The 22,092-nt window shown below is 39.6% G+C and overlaps 1 protein-coding gene across 1 annotated transcript in view; it reads right to left on the bottom strand.

Annotated features, from left to right (window-relative positions):
- Positions 1 to 22,092, bottom strand: part of mgat5b (alpha-1,6-mannosylglycoprotein 6-beta-N-acetylglucosaminyltransferase B) — a gene marked incomplete at both ends in the record, with an annotated part of 144,917 nt that overhangs the window by 18,990 nt on the left and 103,835 nt on the right. Inside the window, 2 exons of the mRNA XM_081359903.1 lie at positions 3,288 to 3,421; positions 12,008 to 12,139. Of these exons, the coding sequence (XP_081216029.1) occupies positions 3,288 to 3,421; positions 12,008 to 12,139 (266 nt within the window). The remainder of the gene's footprint in view (positions 1 to 3,287; positions 3,422 to 12,007; positions 12,140 to 22,092) is intronic.

Below are 22,092 nucleotides of genomic sequence, written 5' to 3'. Positions count from 1 at the left end.
TGACCCGACCCGGGCCGGGCCCTTGATCCAGCACTTGTGTTACAAAATGCAACACGTCACTTGTCATGTTCAGCGTCCCCTCCACTCGCTCGCATCACACCGGGCCCGGGATAATAAACTTTAAAAATATTTATTTTGTTTAAAAAATATTCTATATTCTAAAACCTTGTTGAATTAGAGTTGTAGCCTACTAGGCCTACTCCTCCTAGGCCATCCAAAGTTCATCCAAAGTTCATTCATGTTCATTTTCGTGTTCTTCCTTGTTCACGTTTTTTTTTTTTTTTTTTTTTTTACGTTTCTTCATTCGGATCCATTTGCGATCCATTTCATTCTGAATAAACAAACAAGGCAGTTTACATGATTTGTCCTTGTTGCATTATTAATTAAGATAATAATTAATAAATGCACGCACAATTATCCGTGAACTTGATAAATGTTGCAGATATGTTTTACTATGCACAAACAAATGCCTTTCAACTTATGTGTGCAAAATTCAGAAGCAGTAAATGAATGTGCAGAAATTTGTACAGAGATTCTGTAGGCCTACTATGTGTTATAGCCATTAAATAATAAATTTAATAAATAAATAAATAGGCCTAAATAAATTTAGTTTCATATTTGTTAAAATATTATAATGTTGTTGTTTTTTTTTATCTATGTTGATTATGAAAAGTGAACAGCACGAAGATAGGATTTGCAGTAGGCTATATCGGGAGACTTGGAGTGGGTCAGACATGATTTTGACCACTTCATTAAGTTTTGTTTTGTAGAAAGCCTTTCTTTAAAGTGAATTTCGTTTTGTATAAATTGTATCTTAATTTTAATACATTTTTCATCAACGAATTGCATGTATTTAAGAAGCAAATATAGCAGACATAAGCCCTATTCGGACGGGACTAGTTTTCCAAACGACGTTTGAGTTACAATTCTTATCAACCTACGTCTGTGATTTCATGTACGGATTCGGACGGGACTAACATCTCCGTGTTTATTACCGAGGTAGGAGTGTCTGTTTTACATGTGGGCATTGCAGAAGATCACGTGTTCAGAATGCGTGGATTGCGTATGGTCATTTGAAATTAAGTACTTTTAAAATTAAGCACTTTGAAATATAAAGTAAAACGTCCTAACGTATTTAGTGTTTTGTAAACCTTTTATAAAAATTGTAGTATAAAAAAAAACTAAACATAGATTTATCATCATGATTTTATAGAACTGGGTTCTTATAATAAACCCACCGGAATAAAAAGTTTTAACTTACACGTTAAATATAATTTACACGTTATGTAATTAAGTGCAGAAATGAAAGTAATCTTACCTGAAACTGATATTACAGTAGCCAGTCTTAACAGTTTACGTGATTTGGCTCTTCTTGTTGATTTCATTTTTTATTTAATTTTTTCTTCGCAGTGTAGGCTACCAAACACATTTACATCCATTATCGGTGCGCAAAAAGCAGAAACTTGAATACCGGCGCGATAGTGAGAGATTGTATGGCAGTTCACGTTGACCAAAACACATAAGAAAAAGCGTTTTGGAAAAAAAATGTCCGGTAATCACAGACATTCGCATTCGGACGGGATTAGATTTCTCTGAGGACCGCCGAGTTTGACGAAAAACAGTAGGTAATTTGCTCTGGAATTTTTACAGAGGTCGTTTGGGAAAAAGACAGGCATGGCAGATTCGGACAGGATTAAAATCTCAAAGTACGTCTGTGAAACAGGTATTTCTCTAACGTCCCCCTGTGAAACTAGTCCCGTCCGAATAGGGCTATAGGCTATAATCATGGAGGCGCCCGCGCGCCCCGGTCACTTGCACTGCACGTTAACTAGAGCGCATATCATCATAAATTAACCGAAACTCAGTGTATGCCTCACAGAGAATATTAAGAAATATATCTAAAGAAAACTTGAAATGTCTTTAAACGAAACAATTTAAAACGAAAAGAAATAGGCAACACTCTGATGTAATTCATGCATTTCTCCATATAGCCTATATGTGCATTCACTACGGAGATGGCGATCGTCAACTTCATCTTTGCTTCATCTCAACTTCCCTGGCGCCACCTGGTTATAACGGCCCACGTATTAAAAAAAAAAATGTGTGTAAAACTTCTCTCTCTGGTCGGGTTTAAATCGGGCTCGGGCTCATGATTACAGTTAACGTGTCGGGCAGGGCCGACAAAGTCAATTCGCCTCATTCGGGCTTCGCGTCTACCGCGCCGCAGGACCTCTAGACGCGCGTAAACGCGTCTTTACATTGACTTAACATTGAAATCACTCGCGCCAGAAACTCAAGAGTGAGTGAGTAATCAAAAAATCTTTGCGTTTAGTCTCAATTGAGTAAAACACCGTATGTGTAACTTCGGCCATTCTCAGTGGTGTGACTGGGACACTAACCCTGCTTGTCATCATAGAAACAGATAATCAGATTGTGATTTTTATTCCCGCTTCAGTAATATGCTGAATATGCGGCGTAAAAAAAGACCTGCAACCGTCTCGCAAGTGTTGATAGGCTATTACTCGTGAGGTGTAACCAATCATATAGCGCCGTGGGCGGGACATTGAGCAAGTCTTCAGAGTGGTGATAGAGGCTGCGGAGCCTGCAGTCAAAGTAGCGCATTTTAAAATAAAATGGACTTTAATCAAACCACGGATCCGTGATAAGTTTTGTGATCCGCCTCGCCACTAGTGTAGTAGCACTGATCACTTTGAGGGGGGGATAAATTTATCCCCACCTGGGATAAAAATAATTAAGCAGAGGCAGGGATACATTGACCAGAAAGGGGGAAATCCCACGCATCCCCCCCGGCAAATCGCACCCTGCATATATATACACATTCGATCAAAAATTCAATCAATAGCAGTGAGAGATTTTCTCTCTTTTGTTGTTTGATTAACATTGATGACACAGACAGCAGGTTTATTAGGTTGCTGTCACTTTAAAACTTAACGCACAGATTCAATATACTGTTACACATGCATTTTATTAATTACTGTTTACGTTCACTTAAGACATAAATGACTGTGTTTAAAACGAGACTTGCAAAGATGGGCATTTTGACATGTAAGTATGTGCATTTAACCATTCAAGCCCAGTTATGCAACAAAAAGAGCTCAGTTTATTACTCACATGCTTTATGAGGAGCGGCTTTATACGTGCACATTCTCTCAGACAGTGCTCAGAAACCATCAGACAGTGCAGCATATAGTGAAATTAGTTATCTTTCATTGCTTATTGCACTTCAATGCTTTGAAACTGTGAATAATAAGCAGTCATAGACTCACGGAACATGGTCATGTACTGCTTGCTGTTGAGGTTCCAGTATCCCCAGTTGGTCCTGTAGCCATGCAGTGTGGCATAGTCCTCATTATTATATGCTGGCTCCGTGCCGAAGGTGTCGATCACACGAATGTGGCACCTAGACAGAAAAAGCAAAAGTGTATTTGCACTTCAACCTCAAATCTGTTAATTTTCCAGCTAATATGCTCACACATCCCATTCCATCGAAGAAAACGCTGTGTTCACATTAGCAGAAATGTTTCCACATTACAATATATGTTTCCCTATAAAAGAGAAAATTGCCTCATTCCCAAAGCAGAGAAAGTTTTTTTTTCATGCAACACAATGAAAGCAACCAAAGGCAGAAAGCTCCAAAATTAAAAGTACCACAGCAGTAGATCATTTGACTTGTAATGCACAAATCAAATGAACTACCGCTGTGGTGCTTTTCATTTTTATGTCTTCTGAGGCAATATGATAGCTTTGTGTGAGGAGCACAGTGAAACTGAAGCCATTAAATCTTTCCCTCCATTCTAGCTATCAAATCTCATTAATGCAATGATATATGATTGAATATAGATATACTTATCAGACGTAATCAGACTACATGACTCCTAAAATCTGAACAGATTTAAAAATTACTAGCCATTACACATTTGCTGACTTTGTAAATTGTCCCAGAAAAACATGGGGATGATACACTAAAAACCGTAAGCTGTTGCAAACACATCAAACTCATTCTGAAAAAAAAAAAAAAAAAAAAAAAAAAAGATGTCAATACTCGCAGTGATGTTAGGTTTGAAGTGCTGTTTATCTACAGTGCTCGAGAGGTGAAACAGTCCCAGAGTTTTTTTTTATTTTTTTTTACCAAAGCTATGTAACAAAGAAAAAGAAAAACCTGCACAAAAAGAACAAAGAAAGGATATATATATATATATATATATATATATATATATATATATATATATATATATATATATATATATATATATATATATATATATATATATATATATATATATTTGTCAAGGATAAGGAATTGCTCCCGGTACTACAGTTGCATGGTTAACTGACACCATACACTAGTTTGGGGCTCCTTTTTATAGTCCATGACCCGCCCCTTTAGTTAAAGCCATTGTAAACATTGGTGAGGTAAGTATAAAATTAAGTATGTACATTTTTCCAATATCACATAAATATGCACACCGACACTGGCACTATTTATCCAGGCTACAGGGTGGTGCTCGGGTCTGGCCAGCTAATGGAGAATACACAACACGAAAGACCCGCATCACATCATGTGAGTATTAATGTAACAAACAAAACGAAAATCAAAAGAAACAAAATACAACTTAGATATATGCGTGTTTTTATGTACAGCGTGGATTTCTGTCACGGATGGAAATGGAGTGGATATGTTTGTGTGTGTGAAAACCAGCGTGCTAATGGTGTGTGTGTGGGCATCCACATCGCCCCAGCAGGGAATGGAGGAACAAGTTTAGATGGGGTGTGTGTGTGTGTGTGTGTGTGTTTAAGTGCTGTGCTAACAACAGGGACAGGTCACTCTGTCACATCACCTCCTCCCTCTCCAGGCTGTAAACTGACCAGATTCCGAGACAGGTAGTTGGCTATTTTGTTTTGGGGTCCAGGTCGATGTCTGACCTTAAACTGGTAAGGTTGCAGGGAGACATACCATCTGGTCACACGAGAATTATGATCTTTCATCATGTAAATCCATGTCAGGGCTGGGTGACTTGCCTCTAGGATAAACTCTCTCCCCAGCAGGTAGTACCACTGTGGAGTACCAGATTTCTCTTGGCAGCAACTTCCTGCTCAGGAATGCAATTGACCTCTATTTGCCTGCATCTTCCTGGGCCAGGACTTCTCCAATTCCCACAGCAGAGGCGTCTACCTGAACGATGGACTCATTTGTGAAATCTGGACTTTTGAGTACTGGACCAGAACACATCTGCTCCTTCAGAGTGTTTAAGGCTGCTTCACACTCCTCAGTCCAGACAGCCGATTTCTTGACGTTCTTGCAGAGCAGGCTGGTCAATGGGACGGTGGTGGAAGAGAAGTTGGGGATGAAGCGTCAATACCACCCCACCAGTCCCAAGAAGGAACGGACCTCCTTCTTTGTCTTCGGGTCTTGGGCGGAGTCGAACAGCTTCTACCTTGTCCACTTGAGGTTTTAGCTCTCCGTTTCCCAGGTGGTAACCAAGGTAGTTGGTCTCTGACTTTGCCCACTCGCATTTCGCCATGGTTAAAGATAGGCCAGCCTCTTGGATCTTGCTCAGGGTCTTTTTGAGGTGTAGAAGATGGTCCTCCCAGGTCGCACTGTATCTGACAAAATCATCCAGGTATGCTGATGACCACTCCTTACAGCCTTGGAGGACTTGGTCCATCAATCGTTGGAATGTTGCGGGTGCTCCATGCAGCCTGAAAGATAGGACTGTAAACTGATATAGCCCCAGCAGGTTCTGGAATGCAGTATAGGGTCTGGACGCCTCCTTCAGGGGTATTTGCCAATACCCTTTACATAAGTTCAAGGTTTTAATGTACCTGGTTTAGCCGATCCTCTCCAGAAGATCATCAATGCATGGCATTGGATATGCATGAAATCTTGACTGAGCATTCAGCTTTCTGAAGTCAATGCAGATGTGTAAGGTGTTGTCTTTCTCCGGGACGACAACAATTGGGCTGCTCCACTCACTCTTGGAGGGTTAAATAACTCCCAACTACAGCATTATCTCAATCTCTACCTTCAGGGGTGCCACCAGCCTCTCAGGAATAGAATATGGCCACTGTCGTGAAGGTGTCTGATCTAGAAAGTGGATTTGGTGTTGTACCAGGTTGGTACACCCAGACCTCAGACAGTCTCTCATCTTAAGGACGTACTGGACAATGCCCTTGTCATACTTTGTCTCCTCTTCAGACAAAGCGGCCTCTCCGCTTTTCCGTAGTTGATGAGAAACTGCCTAGACAGCAACAGGGAGAAGACCCAAGAGAATCTCCGACTGGCACAAAAGGCACAGAATACTTGGTATATCCAACACGCCAGATCCCGAGAACTGCAACCTAGACAAAAGGTTTTAATACTGCTCCCAACGTCTACGAACAAACTGCTGGGACAGGTCACTCTGTCACAAACTACTTTAATGATAAATTCATGGTTCTTTTTGGAAACTTTAAAGATTGAAAACCCTATGTCACCATTAACTCTCATTGTATGTAAAGAGCAGCTTCAATATTCTGCTAACATTCTTCTCATTTTGCAATCCAAAGAAGAAAGAAAATTATGCTGGTTTGAAACAATAAACTATTGATTTAAGGGGTGGAATTATGGGGGTTGTAGCTACCTTATTTGACTTGCTCTCAGACAGACGTTATAAAAGTTCTGCAGTCTAAATTCACATCGAAAGCCTCCCTGCATAGCGGTGGGAATACACAGGCCTCTGTAAAGGGAATCTGCTGCATCCCAACTAAGTGTTACTCTGATTTTTGGGAGGTAAACAAGTTTAAGGCTTAAGATCACAAAATGAATCACTTTTATGCATCTCTATTATTGAACCCACTCATTGAAGGACAACTCTTTATGTAACAGAACATAGAGTCACAGCGAACTCACAGTGAGATTGTTGGTATGACCAAGTCAATAAAGAGTAAATAACATTATAAGCCAAAAATACATTTAGGCTGACCAAGGAGATACAACAATATACATTTACTTTTCAGATTTAAATCTTGACTAGCACAAAACAATCTGGCAATGAATGATAGGAGGATGAGAGCATAAAGACTCGAAATCATGAAATCAAAATTAATCTGGCACACTTTAAGGTCAAATTCTCTTACCAAAGCTCTTATGACTGAATAAGTGCAATTCACAATGTCTGATACACAATGATGAAGTTAATTTTCACTCATAGTTACCGCAGTCATAAAACAAAATAGGAAGTATCATCAGCAAAACTGGATATGGCTCAGTGATTTACTACAGAACCAGTTCTGAACGTAATCAAATCAGAGTGTAAATGTCACTTGATGGTGGATCTGGTGAAGAAGCTGTCAAAATTATATGTTTATAAAATTATAATATTATAAGATGTTGAAAAGTATAGATTAGAGGATATGTTTTAGATGGTGAATATGATCAGGATGTTGACAGTGAGGATGATTCATAAAACATCTGCTCAAACTGAACCCTTCCAAATATGCTTTAATTTGTTCTTCTGTAAAGTATCAGGAGATTTTTATACTCAAACCGGCAGTTAGAGATCCAGTTAGTGAAATAAGTATTTGATCCCCTACCAACCAGCAAGGATTCTGCCTCCCACAGATTGGTAATGTGCCCATGTGAAACAGATTAGTCCTGTCACTTTAGGAAAGTACTCCTAATGGCCTAATGTCAGTGGACACCTGTACACCACAGAATCTGTATCTTCCATTCCAACCTCTCCACCACCATGGGCAATACCAAAGAGCTGTCAAACGTCAGGGACAAGATTGTAGACCTGCACAAGGCTGGAATGGGCTACAAGATTGGTGAGAAGGAGAACACTGTTGGTGCCATTATTCAGAAATGGAAGAAGTACAAAATAACCATCAATCGCCCTTGGTCTGTAGCTCCATGCAAGACTGCCCTACAAAGGCAAAACGCCGTAACATCACGTTTGGTCAAAAATGAGTTAGTGTCATTTTTGTGGTATTTGAGACCTCCTTTATCATGTGAATAAATATCGTGAGTCAATTTGATTGTTTTAGCGAGAAAATAAAGGGCTATGACAACCGTAACTTCCAAAACCATACGAGAAACCACAGCAGAACGCCGTAACAGCTGTTACGGCTCTTTGCCTTTGTTCCAGCACGCTGAAGTTGAGTTAAGGTGTTCTGACTTTGTTTAGCCCGGCATCAAGAGAGATGTTACGGTGTCGCTGTGATGTTACTGTACGCTGGCTGTGTCATACTGTCAAAGTTTGCCGCTCTTTAACTGTCACCAAACCACGTAACATACAGACGACACATCTTTGAAATAAAGTGTGGACTGCCGAGTGCTTGTTTGTATTATTACAGAAACAAAGCAAGGTGAACAAGCCATACATAGATTGTATGCAAGCTAATAGGTTGTCATAAATGTTGTTATTTTCGTTCAGGACGATGGTTCAGATCTGTCAATGTCAGTGACAACCCGGAGCTAGCTAAATTTAATCTGTGTCACGTAAGTTAGCGCTAATGTTGACGCTGACACTCGCCTCACATCAGATGCCGAAAACCAATTAAATACACAGGCATCCTACCTTTCCATGCAATCCGATATAATCCATAATCCATAGCAATGCACGTCATCTGCTGTATCCACAACAATCCATTTGAGCCATATTTCCTTCTTGCAGGTGTTCATGTCAGATCTTACACAAATTCAAATAGCACTAAGCTAGTTATCGCTAACGTACAAAGTAGACTAACCTAAATGGTAAAAGTAATTCCAACTTTTTTTCGGTTGACTCTGTCTATATTATCGAGTAGTATGAAGCTGCAGACTCGGAGCCTGCATCTACAGTCCCGCACTCAGAGTCCCGCATTCTCAGACCCCTCGTTTTTCGAGACAGCGCCTCCTATCAAATTGGATCGGATAAACATGAAGAACTTAAGCCGAAACGTGAGTATCGTAAATATTATTTAGCGAATCATACTCATTCGATTCCTTTTTTAATCAAACTACTTTATAGCTCATCGATACACCAACATATAGTCCATTTAATATTTGTAAAGATGGTTTGTAACAAAATTTGAGCCGTTAATGTATGTTTTTTCGCCTTTTTTCCCCGAAAATATTTTGATAGCTAACGTTAGCCTTTAACCTTGGACTTTTTGTAGACAAGCCACCGTTTGACCTTTTTTTAATTACCGGACCTTTTCTCCTAAAACTATAAATTGAATTAATTAATGCCGGAGTAATTATTTTACTTTATATAATTTATGTATTATAAAAATGTTTATATGTTTGTCAATTGGATTGTTCCTATTATTGCCATATAGCCTATGCAATGTTTTATATATTAATTAATTAACTTATTTATTTATTTATTTATTTATATGGACAGGCCATAATTCATGGCCTATGTGAGATTATTAGGCATTATCCAAAGGGACTTATAAATGAGGAGTTTTTTTAATGCAATTAAAGACGAAAAGTAAAGTCACTAACACAATTCTTTCTTCCTTTTTTCTTTGCTTTGTCTTGTTTAGGTGATCGTTAAATAAAGTACAGAATTGTTTATTATTGGTGATTTGTCTATTCTTATTTGAGTTTTGCTTCGCATTCAAAAGATCAAAAACAGGTTTTGTAATGTTAGCATGGTATAATGTTAATTAGACCATTTTAGGTTGAACTGAAAGAAAAATTGGAATTTGAATAAAAAAACAACAACATTGTAGCAATATGATATAATATCACATAATATTTTTCAGAAGATAGTTCAATCTGTAATTGTATCCCTTCCATCAGTAATTTTCTTTCAATTACACTCACGCTCAAAAAATAACTACTGGGTAGGCTAATTTGTTAGTCAGAGAACATGAGTTTTTTTTTTTTTTGGCACTTGCATTAAGCAGGGAACACAAATATTTATTTGGATAACTTATAAAACGCAATTAACTCAATAAAACAAGACCGTAATATTGCATCCTATTGTTTTCAATGGCATTTGGATAAGGGTGTTATACGATCTTTCGAACAGCAGGAGGCGCTGTCTCGAAAAACGAGGGGTCTGAGAATGCGGGACTCTGGGTGCGGGACTGTAGATGCAGGCTCCGAGTCTGCAGCTTCATAATGTTGATATTATCTCTGAATTAAAAAGCAGTAATCCAAGTCGAGTTCGTTGACTGTGCATCTTGAGCAGTTTTGTGTCTCTTAACCCTTTAACTGCCACCCCCCACCCCCCATCCATAATATTTTTGTTTATATATATAAAAAAATCAGACTTTTTTTTTTAAATAAAATTGAATTGGTGTTATTTTTTTAACTCTTGGTATGAAAACAAACTGAGTTTTCTAACAATCTTTCATGGTTTTTCATGTTTATTGCTATTTCAAAATAAAGGCCTAAACATGCCTAATGAATATGAAATATTCTTGTTGCAAATTGATAAATTACTGCTCCTCTGTAATTTATTTTAAAAACATCTGTATTGAATTATAATTAAATTATCTTTATTGTGAAAATATTTCTTGTATTTATTCATACTGTACTGCAAAGTAACTTATCTGTCATACTGTTTAACTTTTTTAGTGTTGCCGCACTATCCTGATCATTATAGCACTAAATAGGAACAACCAGAGGTCTTCTATATAATTTAAAACACATACCATGATGACTAGACCTTGGTTAAGTCTTCTTATAATGGATGTAAGTATGGGGGACAGCAAGCAAATATTGATTATATGTCAGTTACTGCCTTTTGCCTTTGCACGACTCCTTATTTTTGGCACATGATACAAAGGCAGAATACAGTAACTGCCAAACAAGGGTCAAAGGTCAATTTTGAGCTCAAGATTTTTTGCATACAAACATTTCTTCATTATAGCAACTAGTTGTCAAATTTTGGGAGTCCTACCTATAATACTTTTGTCTGGACAAAACAGAAACTTTAAAGTCATTTTTCTCAGTTTCACACTCTAGCGAGTTAAGGTCTTTTGGCTTTGCAGGGCAGAAGATCTCGGCTCACTGGGTATTGATTATCATGAGAAAGGTGAGGGATCAGCCCAGAACTACATGGGAGAAGCTTGTTAATGATTTCAAGGCAGTTGGGAACACAGTTACCAAGCAAAACATTGGTGACACACTACACCACAAATCCTGCAGCACCCGCAAGGTCCCCCTGCTCAAGAAGACACATGTACAGGCCCGTCTGAGGTTTGCCAATAAACATATAATGATTCAGAAAAGGCTTGGGAGAAAGTGCTGTGGTCAGATGAGACCAAGATTTAGCTCTTTGGCATCAACTCAACTCGTGTTTGGAGGAAGAGAAATGCTGACTATGACCTCAAGAACATCATCCCTACAGTCAAGCATGGAGGTGGAAACATTATGCTCTGAGGCTCTCTGGACGACTTCACTTTGTTGAGGGGCTGATGGACGGGCCATGTACTGTAAAACCTCCTTCCTTCAGCCAGAACACTGGATCAAATACTTATTTCACTCACTGAAAACCAATCAATTTATAACCTATATATAACATGTTTTTTTCTGGATTGTTTGGTTGATATTCTGTCTCTATCAGTTAAAATAAACCTACCATAACAATTATTGACTCTTCATTTCTTTGTAAGGGGGCAAACTTACAAAATCAGCAGGGGATAAAATAATTATTTTCTCCACTGTATGTCTATATGGTAGTATACACTTAAAAGTTGACAAAAAGTTTTAGAATTAAAAATATAAAATCAGTTTCTCTTTCTAGAAAAAAAAGAATTATCAGTTAGAACAAGGAGCAGAAATTCTGCACTCCATTCAACACGGAACGTTGGAAGATTCCAACTTCCTACAAAATGCAAAAGAATTCAAGTTCCTACATGATAATATAAGCTGTTTGCAGTTTTCTGTTAATAGTTTTACACCTGCGAAACAAATGCTACCACAGTACAGCATCATTAATCTCTGCTCAGCCAGAGGTTCAAAAGACAGAAAGGCATCTTAGTTTTTGGAACAGAGGCTTAAACTGACCTGTGCTGTCTAAAGGAAAGGCCCATGTGCTGTTTCATCTGCTGCAGGCCGTGGTAGTCTGTATAGATAAGGTCAAAGGACAACGGGCCAATCAGAGGACAGCTTCCTCTTCCTGGAGGCACGCCAAGTGACCTAAAAGTTAAGAAAGAACAAGTTTTGACACACTGAAGCAGTTTAATTTGAAAGTTTGAGGGCAGTCATCAACACTAATGAAACTTTTCAGTCCTCTGCATTTCACGCATAATGACGCAACTCATATTTACTTGCTGTGGTGCAATATAGATATTTGAGTGAATCTGTGGATTTCATGTAAATTATGTGCATTCATTTAAGGATTTCTTGCACCAATACAGTATCGGACTCGTTTCACTTGAAACAGGCCTTGTGAGAGAAGGGGCCTCCGCTTGCGCTCGAAAAAGTGATTAATTTAAATGATTAATTTAAATGTTAGTGCATCCTAGTTAAAGACACATCCTTTATATAAAGTCCTTTAGTTAACTATAAATGCTTGTCAGTGCATTCAGCAGTACACTTTAACCATATTTCAAAGAAAAGTAATTATGAAATGAGATAAAGATGTACTTTGTACAAAAAAAAAACATCAGCTAATTGCATTTTAAACTAAATAACATGTAAATAACATGCAATTAAGTGTCCACAAAAATGCTACATATATTATTATAATATATATTACGTCCATAATAAGTTTTCATGGGATATTCATGGGACATAAGACATAGACAATGATTTTTATACTATACAAACTGTGATATTCTATCGCTTTACACTAACCCAACCCTAAACCTAACCATCACAGATCATTTTCTGCATTTTTACATTTTCCAAAAACATCACTTCATATGAAATAATCAGATTTTCTTATGGGGACCAAAAAAATAAATAAAAAATGTCCCCACAAGAACAAGGATTTGGGATAATAACCTAGGGTTTAATACCCCATACCCCATAAACTAGGGTATACCTGAATCTCACACACACACACACGTGTAGGAGGTGAGTGTAATGAGTGCACCTTCTTCTCTCTGCTGGAGATCATTTGTCAGTTGGGAGAGTTTCTCTGGGATGGTCCTCCAGGGATACTGGAGCTGCCAAACCCAAAGCCTCTGGTGTTTCTGAGCAGATGCTTCAGCAGAGAATGTGTAAGACGCCACATTTCTGCTGCTAAACTGGCTTCTGATATTTCATTATGAATTCTGGAATGGTTTCACCCACCCACATCTTTCATACAGAAAATGGGAAAAGAGCAATAATCTCATCTCAGTCATATGCAGGTTTGGCTCCGTTAAAATTCATTTCCGTATACCAAAGGTTTTTGATCTTATTTCGATCTGAAATGTCAAAATGTGACTGCCTTTAACCGCAACACCCGGGGTTTATTAGACAATAATGGAAAGACCTTTTTTTTTTTAACAATTCCCAGTTAATTTATGCAAATCCTCAGGCATAGGTAAAGCTTTTTTAGATCCTGGTCTGCAAATCTACTAAAAATGTCACCACTGTAAGTGAGGTGGTCTTTTGCAAAAAACAGGTAACTTTGTCCAAAGCAACGTGTTTAACCTTGTGTTAAACTACTGTAGGAGCTAAAATACATGTAACATGATGTAATTTGCTCATAGATGAACGTAGTGTGTTTGTTCCACACGACCGGTGTGAAATCAGACATCCTGAAGATGTTTCCTGAACTAATGTGCTCGTATATGTTTGGGTTATTCCAGTAATTTTCATTAAAATGGCTATTTTCTTTTAAGGCGAGACACGGCAGGTGAAAACATCGGGCAAGTTTACTCCCTTAACATGTAAGCTTTCATGTCAAAATAAAAAATATGTCAACATTACACATTTAGGTGGTTATTTCATTATATTTTGTCAACTTAGCACATTTAGATTATCACCAAAAAGTTAGCATTCTAACTGTTATCTGTTATCATTGTAAAGCTCTCAGTCTCCTACACAGCGCTATCTAATCCAAATATGGGCATTTCCTTTGTAGAAATAACCAACCGCGAAAGTTTGCCTGACAATCTACAGCCAAAAACCACATCTGATTGGTTGAAATGGTTAGACACTTGTGTGAAATACAGGCGCCAAAACATAAGCACAGCCAAAAAGGTGAAAAGAACCGACAGGAGATCGATGAGGGGCCTACATATGGTGCAGGCATGGACATATACGGGCCCTATCTTACATCCGGCGCAATGCAGCGCCAAGCACGATGCAAGTGTTTTTGGCTAGTTTCAGCCCGACACATTTATCATTTTCACGTCCTGCGCCACGTTGTTTAAATAGCAAGTGCATTTGCGCCCATTTGTGCACCCATGGTCGTGCTGGTCTGAAAACGAGGTGTGTTCATGCGCATTGTTGGCGCATTGCTATTTTGAGGCAACAGAAATGGACTGAGCCATTTACCCATTGAAACCTGGTCTAAACTCAATGGTGCATATTTTTTTTTTTTGTTATTTACAGAGCATGTTAGTAATGTGCGGCTATAGGCGGGTCCACAACGCGCGTACACTCTGCTTATTAAACACACAGGGATGCACAGCAGCACACAAACATGCCAAATATTAAAAATAAATGTAAATGGATTACATTGTAAAATACAGGGTTCCCACACCTTGGTTGACTTCAAATTCAAGGACCTTTCAAGGACTTTCCAGGTCCAATACCCTCAAATTCAAGGACTTAATGCGGGGACACATTAGTTTTGTCCAACAACAAACGATGAGGTACCATCATAGTTTCATGCACACGTGACCTTAATGGCAAGTACCTCATGCGGGAAACACTTAACATAACTCAGGGTTTTTCCTTGCTCAAAATGAGGCGGAGGTGGTACAATCCTATTAATGTATTTTAATAATAAGATAATAAAAATTGTATTTTTTGTAGATCATCACATAGCCTATTGTGTTTCCCACATTGTTTGAGCTTGTTACCTCTAGGGGGGTACGGGGGCATGCCCCCCCGTAAGAAAATTTTGTACATTTTAAAGATAAATTCATTAATCTGGTGCACTTTGAGTCACCCAAATCCACTGTTAAAAATAGATAATCCACCCGCAAACCGCCTATATTCTTTGATTTAGATATCTGCATCTGATCATCACATTACAATTATTCAGATTCTCACTGTTAAGCATGATAGTATGGTAACATATCACACTGAAGTAGGCTGATTTAAAATGAACATTTATTTAAAATAAAAGTTCTTCTTTTGGCAAAATTACATAATTCCTTAATAGCCTAAACAGAGGCTTTACCGTACTCCCTTCAAACTTAAATTGTTTAATTTCATTGTTGTTTCAATCTTTCATTACATTACTGTTTGAATACACTACTTTTTTGTACCTTTTATAAAGGGCATTTTCCCCTAATTTTATTAAATGTATGCTCCATCTTTCATTTCAAATTCTTAAATTTGATCAAATAATATAATAAGACACTAGGCTGTTACCAATTCAATTAAATAATTTACATTGAAAAATAATAACTGTATTAATTTAGATTCTTTTAAATATTTTTGAATATACAAATAAGGAATGTTGAAAAGAATGATACTTTATAAAACTAAACCGCCAGTAGGAGGCAGCAGGCGACCGTCTTAATGGGCGAGTCAGTGAGTCATTCATTCAAACGATTCGTTCAAAAGGCTGATTTATTCAGAATGAGGCAGTTTATGAATAGGTAATTGAATCTTTGACTCAACCGATTCTTTCAAAACGCTGAATCATTCAGTAATGAAACAACTGTTGCATGCCATGCGCACTGGTTCTGCGGTGATCTTTGTTTGGGACTATTTTCGCTGCTGAAACAGAACAAAAACAGTCATTGCGTCTAAAATGTAAGTGACTTAATTTTAACTATTTGTTTATTGAACTGTTATGAAATCAGTCTCGGTTTCAATCTTGATGGCATTCAGGCAAACAGCTCTCTGGTCGCGTGTAGCCTAGGCTATATATTGTTTCTTAACTATAATATGTTATAAATAACTGCGCGAGCCTCAACAGCGCTACATTATTACCGTCAGTACATTAGGTAGGACTATATTATTATCAACCATAGGCTATCAATCACCATTTACTTTAAATGAAATAAAACAGAATCATCCTCACGTTTTCGGTGATTCCCTAGTTATTTTTTATTGTCGAGAGACGAAGGCGGCCGCCTCATAATTCTCTATGCAGGAAAAACCCTGGTAACGTATCGCGAATATGCGCGTAACTAGTGCAAATCAAGCAAGCTAGTATGCAAAGGCCATTAAGTGTTGGCAAAATAACACATTAGGGGACTGGAGTGAATATGGAATTATTTCCAGAAAACTTCTTGCACAAAATAAATTCAAGCACCTGTCTCTATTTATGTTTATTTTCAAAAACTTTCCAGGGCCTTGAAAACATTTTTTTCAGATTCAAAAACTTTCAAGGATTTCAAGGACCCGTGGGAACCCTGAAAATATTATTATTGTGTACATTAAGATATGGTAGAATCCGGCTTGTCCCGTAGATGGTCTGCTTGCGCACTTTTACCTCGCACATGAGCAGTTTGCGCTCTGGAGATTCGTTCGGTCTTTCCACTATCAAATTCCGTCATGTAAATAGCGAATTTGCCATGTCGCGAGCGCAACTGGCATTTAAAGGAAATGGGAAATGAGAGGAATATTAGATTCAATTAGTTATAGATGGACATTTTTTGTGACTGTTGTTATGTGTGTTTGTTAAGGTAGTTTTTTCTCACACTCAGAGTCAGATATATCCACTTTAGAAACACCTACACAATAACCAACTTTTCCAGTCTTATACTATTATACTATATTCTGAAGGCTTTTACAGAGGGATTTGTTGATATATCATTCCTATCCTGAGTTATTGGTCCCTTTACTCCAAAAATGGCGAATTTTTTTTTTTTAAGGCTATTGTCAGTATTCTCTAATTTACTAAAGCACAAAATAAGATATCCAGAATCCCCTCTGTAAAAGCCCTTTCATCTAACGTCAACAAATAGAACCAAGAATTTTAAACCTGGTCCTTTCCAATTTCCAGATTTAGTTTTTGGAAATGTATGCAAATGAGCATATATTTAAGTATATAAGGCCTCATTTGCATATTAAAACATTAATTTACACAAAACTTGTAATACATTATTTTCTTGTTTATGACAGTAATAAACTGTGTTCCACAAGGGTGAGGCACACAGTATCAGGACACATTAGCAATTTCTGACCTTTAATTGTGGTTTAAGTGATCACAAAGCATGTTGGTCCCTATTTACATCTGTATTTAGCACTGACATGGTAATCCAAGGTATAAACAAAGCCTGTATTTGCACAAAATGTCTGCTTCCCTCATGAATCAGTGATGGATGCAGTATAGAAAAGAACAAAGGGCAGTACAGGCAGCAGGGGCTGGCGAACACAATCATACTGCAAAAACAGATAGCACAACAGCTTTACAGAGCACAACAGTGACCACCCACTTTCTTAACAGCCTTGGTTCTGGAAATATTGTTCACATTCATTTTCTCTAAAGGTATTACACAAGGAAAAAATAATCAATAGTTTTGAGCCATGAACCAAACAGACCAAGCTTCCAGATGAATCACAACATTACAAACTTGTTTTAAAATAATAATAATAATAATAATAATAATAATAATAATAATAATAATAATAATATAAAAGTATTAGAAAAAAATTCAGAAAAAGAAATTGTGTGTGTCGGTGTGTGTGTTTCAGGTAAGCTCTACATTATAGGGACAAAATGTCCCTACAATGATGCAATATCCGAAATCCTTGTCCTTGTGGGGAAATGTTTTGGTCCCCGAGAGGAAAAGAGCTTATAAATCATTCTAAATTATGTTTTTTGAAAATGTAAAAACATTACATTTGTGTGTACACCCGTGTGTGTGTGTGCGTGTGTGCGTGTGTGCGTGTGTGTGTGTGTGTGTGTGTGTGTGCGACGAAGGAGATAACTCAAAGAACAATCTTTAATCACAAATACTCAAGAAATTGCAGGGCAAAGGAGAAGTAGCCAAACCACGTAACATAGACGTCATCGAACTACTGTATGAACTGAATGAACACATGGAATGAATATTTGAAACAGAACAGGTGTTAACTATTTAAGAACCATGGATACCAGATGTGGAAACTATAATGTTGTCAGTGCAATTATTTAACGATCTTTATTCTTACAAATATAATTTCTAAATTTTTCTCCCATTTTATCAAAACACCGCTCTTATTTTTCATGTAAATTATAAAATCGAATGCACCCATTAATAGCTTCAGTGTAGTTTTTTTAAAAGATTTTCATGTAGATTACTACTTTATATTATTGTATGAGTAGCTTGTACGGTGGCCGAGAGAGCTGTGAGTATTTGCAGCACGTTTCTGTATTTGATTGCTTTGTGAGTATTTGCAGCATGTGATGTTAATTATTTATTTTTTTAATATTTGCATGTTTTCTTTAGTTGCAGCGTGTTGAGCTCTCTCGGCCACCGTAAGCTTCTAACTTGGCAAGACACAGTTGGAAAATAGTTTCCCACAAACTTTGTCAAGTAAATATAAAAGAGTTACCACCAATGGCTGCTAAGCCACATTGCATCGCATTGCGTTGAAGACGACTCTATGGGGAACGCCCCTTAGGCGTAACGTGTCTGAAGCATGAATGAAACTAATTCAATCCTATTGGTGTTGCGTGATGACATAGAGTGTGACTGCATACACGCAAGCTACAAAGGGACGCCGGCACATAACAGCATTAGTTTTCGCTCTTCAGCAAGCGCGTTGTGTGAATCGTCTATTTGGTGTTGTTCGTGATATACATACTGTGAAATGGCAAGCGAGCAGTTTAAAAAGTGTGTGCATCCCTGCCCTCGTTTTATCACGGGTGGGGACACACATGATATGTGTGTGTACTGCTTGGGAGTGCAGCACGCCCAGGCTGCCCTTGAGGGGGAGAGCTTCATCACTGTGAAGCACTATTGATTGCTACGCTCCCACCTGGCTGTATTTGATGAAGCCGGCCAGGCTCACGCTCCCTGCGGCTCAGATTGTGGGGCTCGCAGAGAGAGTTAGCAGAGGGGATCGAGACTGCTTCGGCACTTTCTCGGTCCTCATCTGATAGCTCAGATCCCTTCAATCCCCTTGGGTTGAGAGCCCAGTGCTGCAGCTGTCTGACTCAGATGTAGACGTGCTCAGCATTGCGGCGGAGGATCTAAACGAATCACACGTGCCATTTCAATCTGCACCCGTGTATGAGGAGCTTTTGGAGGTTGTGACATGTGCTGTGGCCAAGCTTAACATCAGTTGGCCACAAGAGAGGCAGGAAGTGCAGGCTACAAGCAAGCTTGATGAGCGCTTCCTACAGCATCGATCACAGCCTTCACGCCGGGGTTTGGCATTCTTTCCAGACTTACACAATGAATTGTGTAAGTCATGGAACAGGCCATTTTCAGCATGTCTGTCTAATCACCCGGTGTTGGATTACAGCAACATCGTGGGGGTTAAGGAAAATGGTTATGGGATGATGCCGCGTGTTAAAGAGGCTTTAGCCAGCTATCTCTCCTCAGACGTTGTGTCATCCCTTAAAGCCCTGGCGCTGCCCACCAAACCATGTCGTACTACATCTACTTTGGTGGGCAGAGCTTATATGGTGGCAGGTCGGGCTGGTGCGAGCCTGCATACTATGGCCATCTTGCAGGCTTATCAGGCCGACCTGTTGGAGGACCTTGATGAAGGCGAGGGTCCTACTGAAGAAGATACTGCGGAGCTGCGCAAAACCACAGATCTATCTCTCCATGTTACCAAGGAGACGGCCTGTGCCATCGGTCACTCCTGTCAGGTATCAAGGAGAAGGACAGGGCCTTCCTTCTTGATGCCCCCGTTTCGTCTACTGGCCTGTCCGGCAATGCTGTTAATGCAGTCATCGACAGGTTCCAGGAAACTAAGAAACAGAGCGCAGCATTCAGGCAGTATCTCCCTTGCCGTTCAAGGTCCAAAAAGGCTGCCGCCAGGGGGCAGCCTCGGCCATCATCGAGCCCCTCATACCGGCAGGACTAGAAGGAGAGTGTCGCTTCTAGAAGTCCCCCTCAAAGACCTTGGGACTCTAGGCGGCGTTCTCACCCACAGGCTCCTGAGAAGGCGGATCTGAGGACCGTACTTCAGGCCAGGAAGGCAAAGGCAAAGATGTCCTAACTCATATGAGACCTCATACTTCCACATCTCCATCCTTCCATCTCACAGGAAGTTCCTGAGGTTCGCTTCCAGGGGCAAAGCGTACCAATATCGGGTTCTTCCATTCGGCCTAGTACTCTCCCCTCACACCAAGTGCATGGATGCAGTCCTGGCCCCGTTGAGGCTCCAGGGCATTTGTGTGTCAAACTACATTGACGACTGGCTCATTTTGGCCCAGTCTTGAGAATTGGCATCGAGATGTCGTCCTTGGCTACATTAGACGCGTTTCCACTGTCGGGCCAGGGCCGGGCGTGCTAGTGCGTGCCAGGGCCAGTCGCGTTTCCACTGTCACTTCCGGGGCTTGATCGGGGGCCAACAGCCAGGATTTTCTGGCCCGTCGAATACCTTGGTCCAAAGCGGGCCAGCTCGGGCTAGAGTCGGGAGACGGCAGCGCTGGATGATTCTGTCAGCATTAAAGGCTTTTAAAATAATTTACCTCAAAACTCACTTTCATGTTTGAATGCCTTCTGTTTGTGATCTGATGTGGATTCTGATCATAAGGTAAAAATATTTATACGCGATGCAAAAGTCTATGCATGCTAAACATTACCATAGTAAACACTGTAAATATGAACGCTTGAAGAAATCAGACAAATAATTCTTTGTGACTAATGTGCAATTTTGACATAATTTAATTCATTATGATCGATGTATCACTTTTTATTGTAAACCTGTGGTAAAACATTGATGTTTGGTTTTTAAATATTCAAGTAAACAACAAAAATGCCAGCAAACGGTCACTTTTATTATGTTTGTTTTGCGATCACGCTGTTTCCAGTGATTTCTTTACGATTAGTTTTCTGATAAAACTTCCATTTGTTGGTGAAAAGATGGGTTAGTGAGACGTGGTTCCAGAGAGGTGTGTTATGGGCGTGTTTTAGTGAAGCGCCGTGGAGCTTCTGGCCCGACATGAGACCTGCTACTCGGGCCAGAGTTCCCACATTGGACCTGGCAGTGGTTCTCGAATTGCTGGTTGAGGCCCCCTTCGAACCTCTGGAGTTAGAGGTTTAGGCCAAGAACCTGTCGCTTAAGGAGGTCTTTTTCCTTGCCATCACCTCTCTTAAGAGAGTAGGAGATCTCCAGGCACTCTCCATATCTCCGCAGTGCCTGGAGTTTGCTCCAGTGAGAATTAAGGCCATGTCCCTAAGGTGCCGTCTAATATGTCGAGGTCGACGGTTTTGCAGGCATTTCATCCCCCACCTCATGTGACGGTGGAAGATGGGAGACTTAATTTGCTCTGCCCTGTCAGAGCACTAAACATCTATGTTCAGAGGTCTTCTCAGTGGAGGAAGGCTGACCAATTGGTGGTGTGTTTCGAGTCGCCCAAGAAGGAGCTTCCCGCATCCAAACAGACCATCAGTAACTGGACTGTTCAGGCTATTTCCCTGCCTATCAGGTGCACAGTCTGCCTTCACATTTGGCTGTGAGGGCTCACTCTACCAGATGTATGGCATCCTCTCAAGCCCTCCTTTCAGGGGCACCTATTCATGAGGTATGTGATGTGGCTGGCTTGGCCACTCCGCACACATTCACAAAATTTTATAGTCTGGACCTCCCCTCTACACCCGGCGCATGAGTGCTCTCATCCTAGTTGTGCTTGAGACAGCTTCACACTGGGACAGGCAGGTTTTGGCATAGTGGGTATTTTCGTGTTTCGTCATCGGTGCAGTGCGATTTCCCTCGAAAGGGAACATCTCGGGTTACGACTATAACCCTTGTTCCCTGAGAATGGAACAAGACACCCTTTGCCACACCTCCTCCTGCCTGGGAGCGGCTTGCTTCATCGCGAAGTTAAAGCTGTTGTGTGCCGACGTCCCTTTGTGGCTTCCGTG

The sequence above is a fragment of the Scardinius erythrophthalmus genome (genome assembly GCF_964197995.2).
Source record: "Scardinius erythrophthalmus genome assembly, chromosome: 1".
Lineage (NCBI taxonomy): Eukaryota > Metazoa > Chordata > Actinopteri > Cypriniformes > Leuciscidae > Scardinius > Scardinius erythrophthalmus.
The sequence above is the reverse complement of the archived record's forward strand: the minus strand, read 5'-3'. Positions and strand labels throughout refer to the sequence as shown.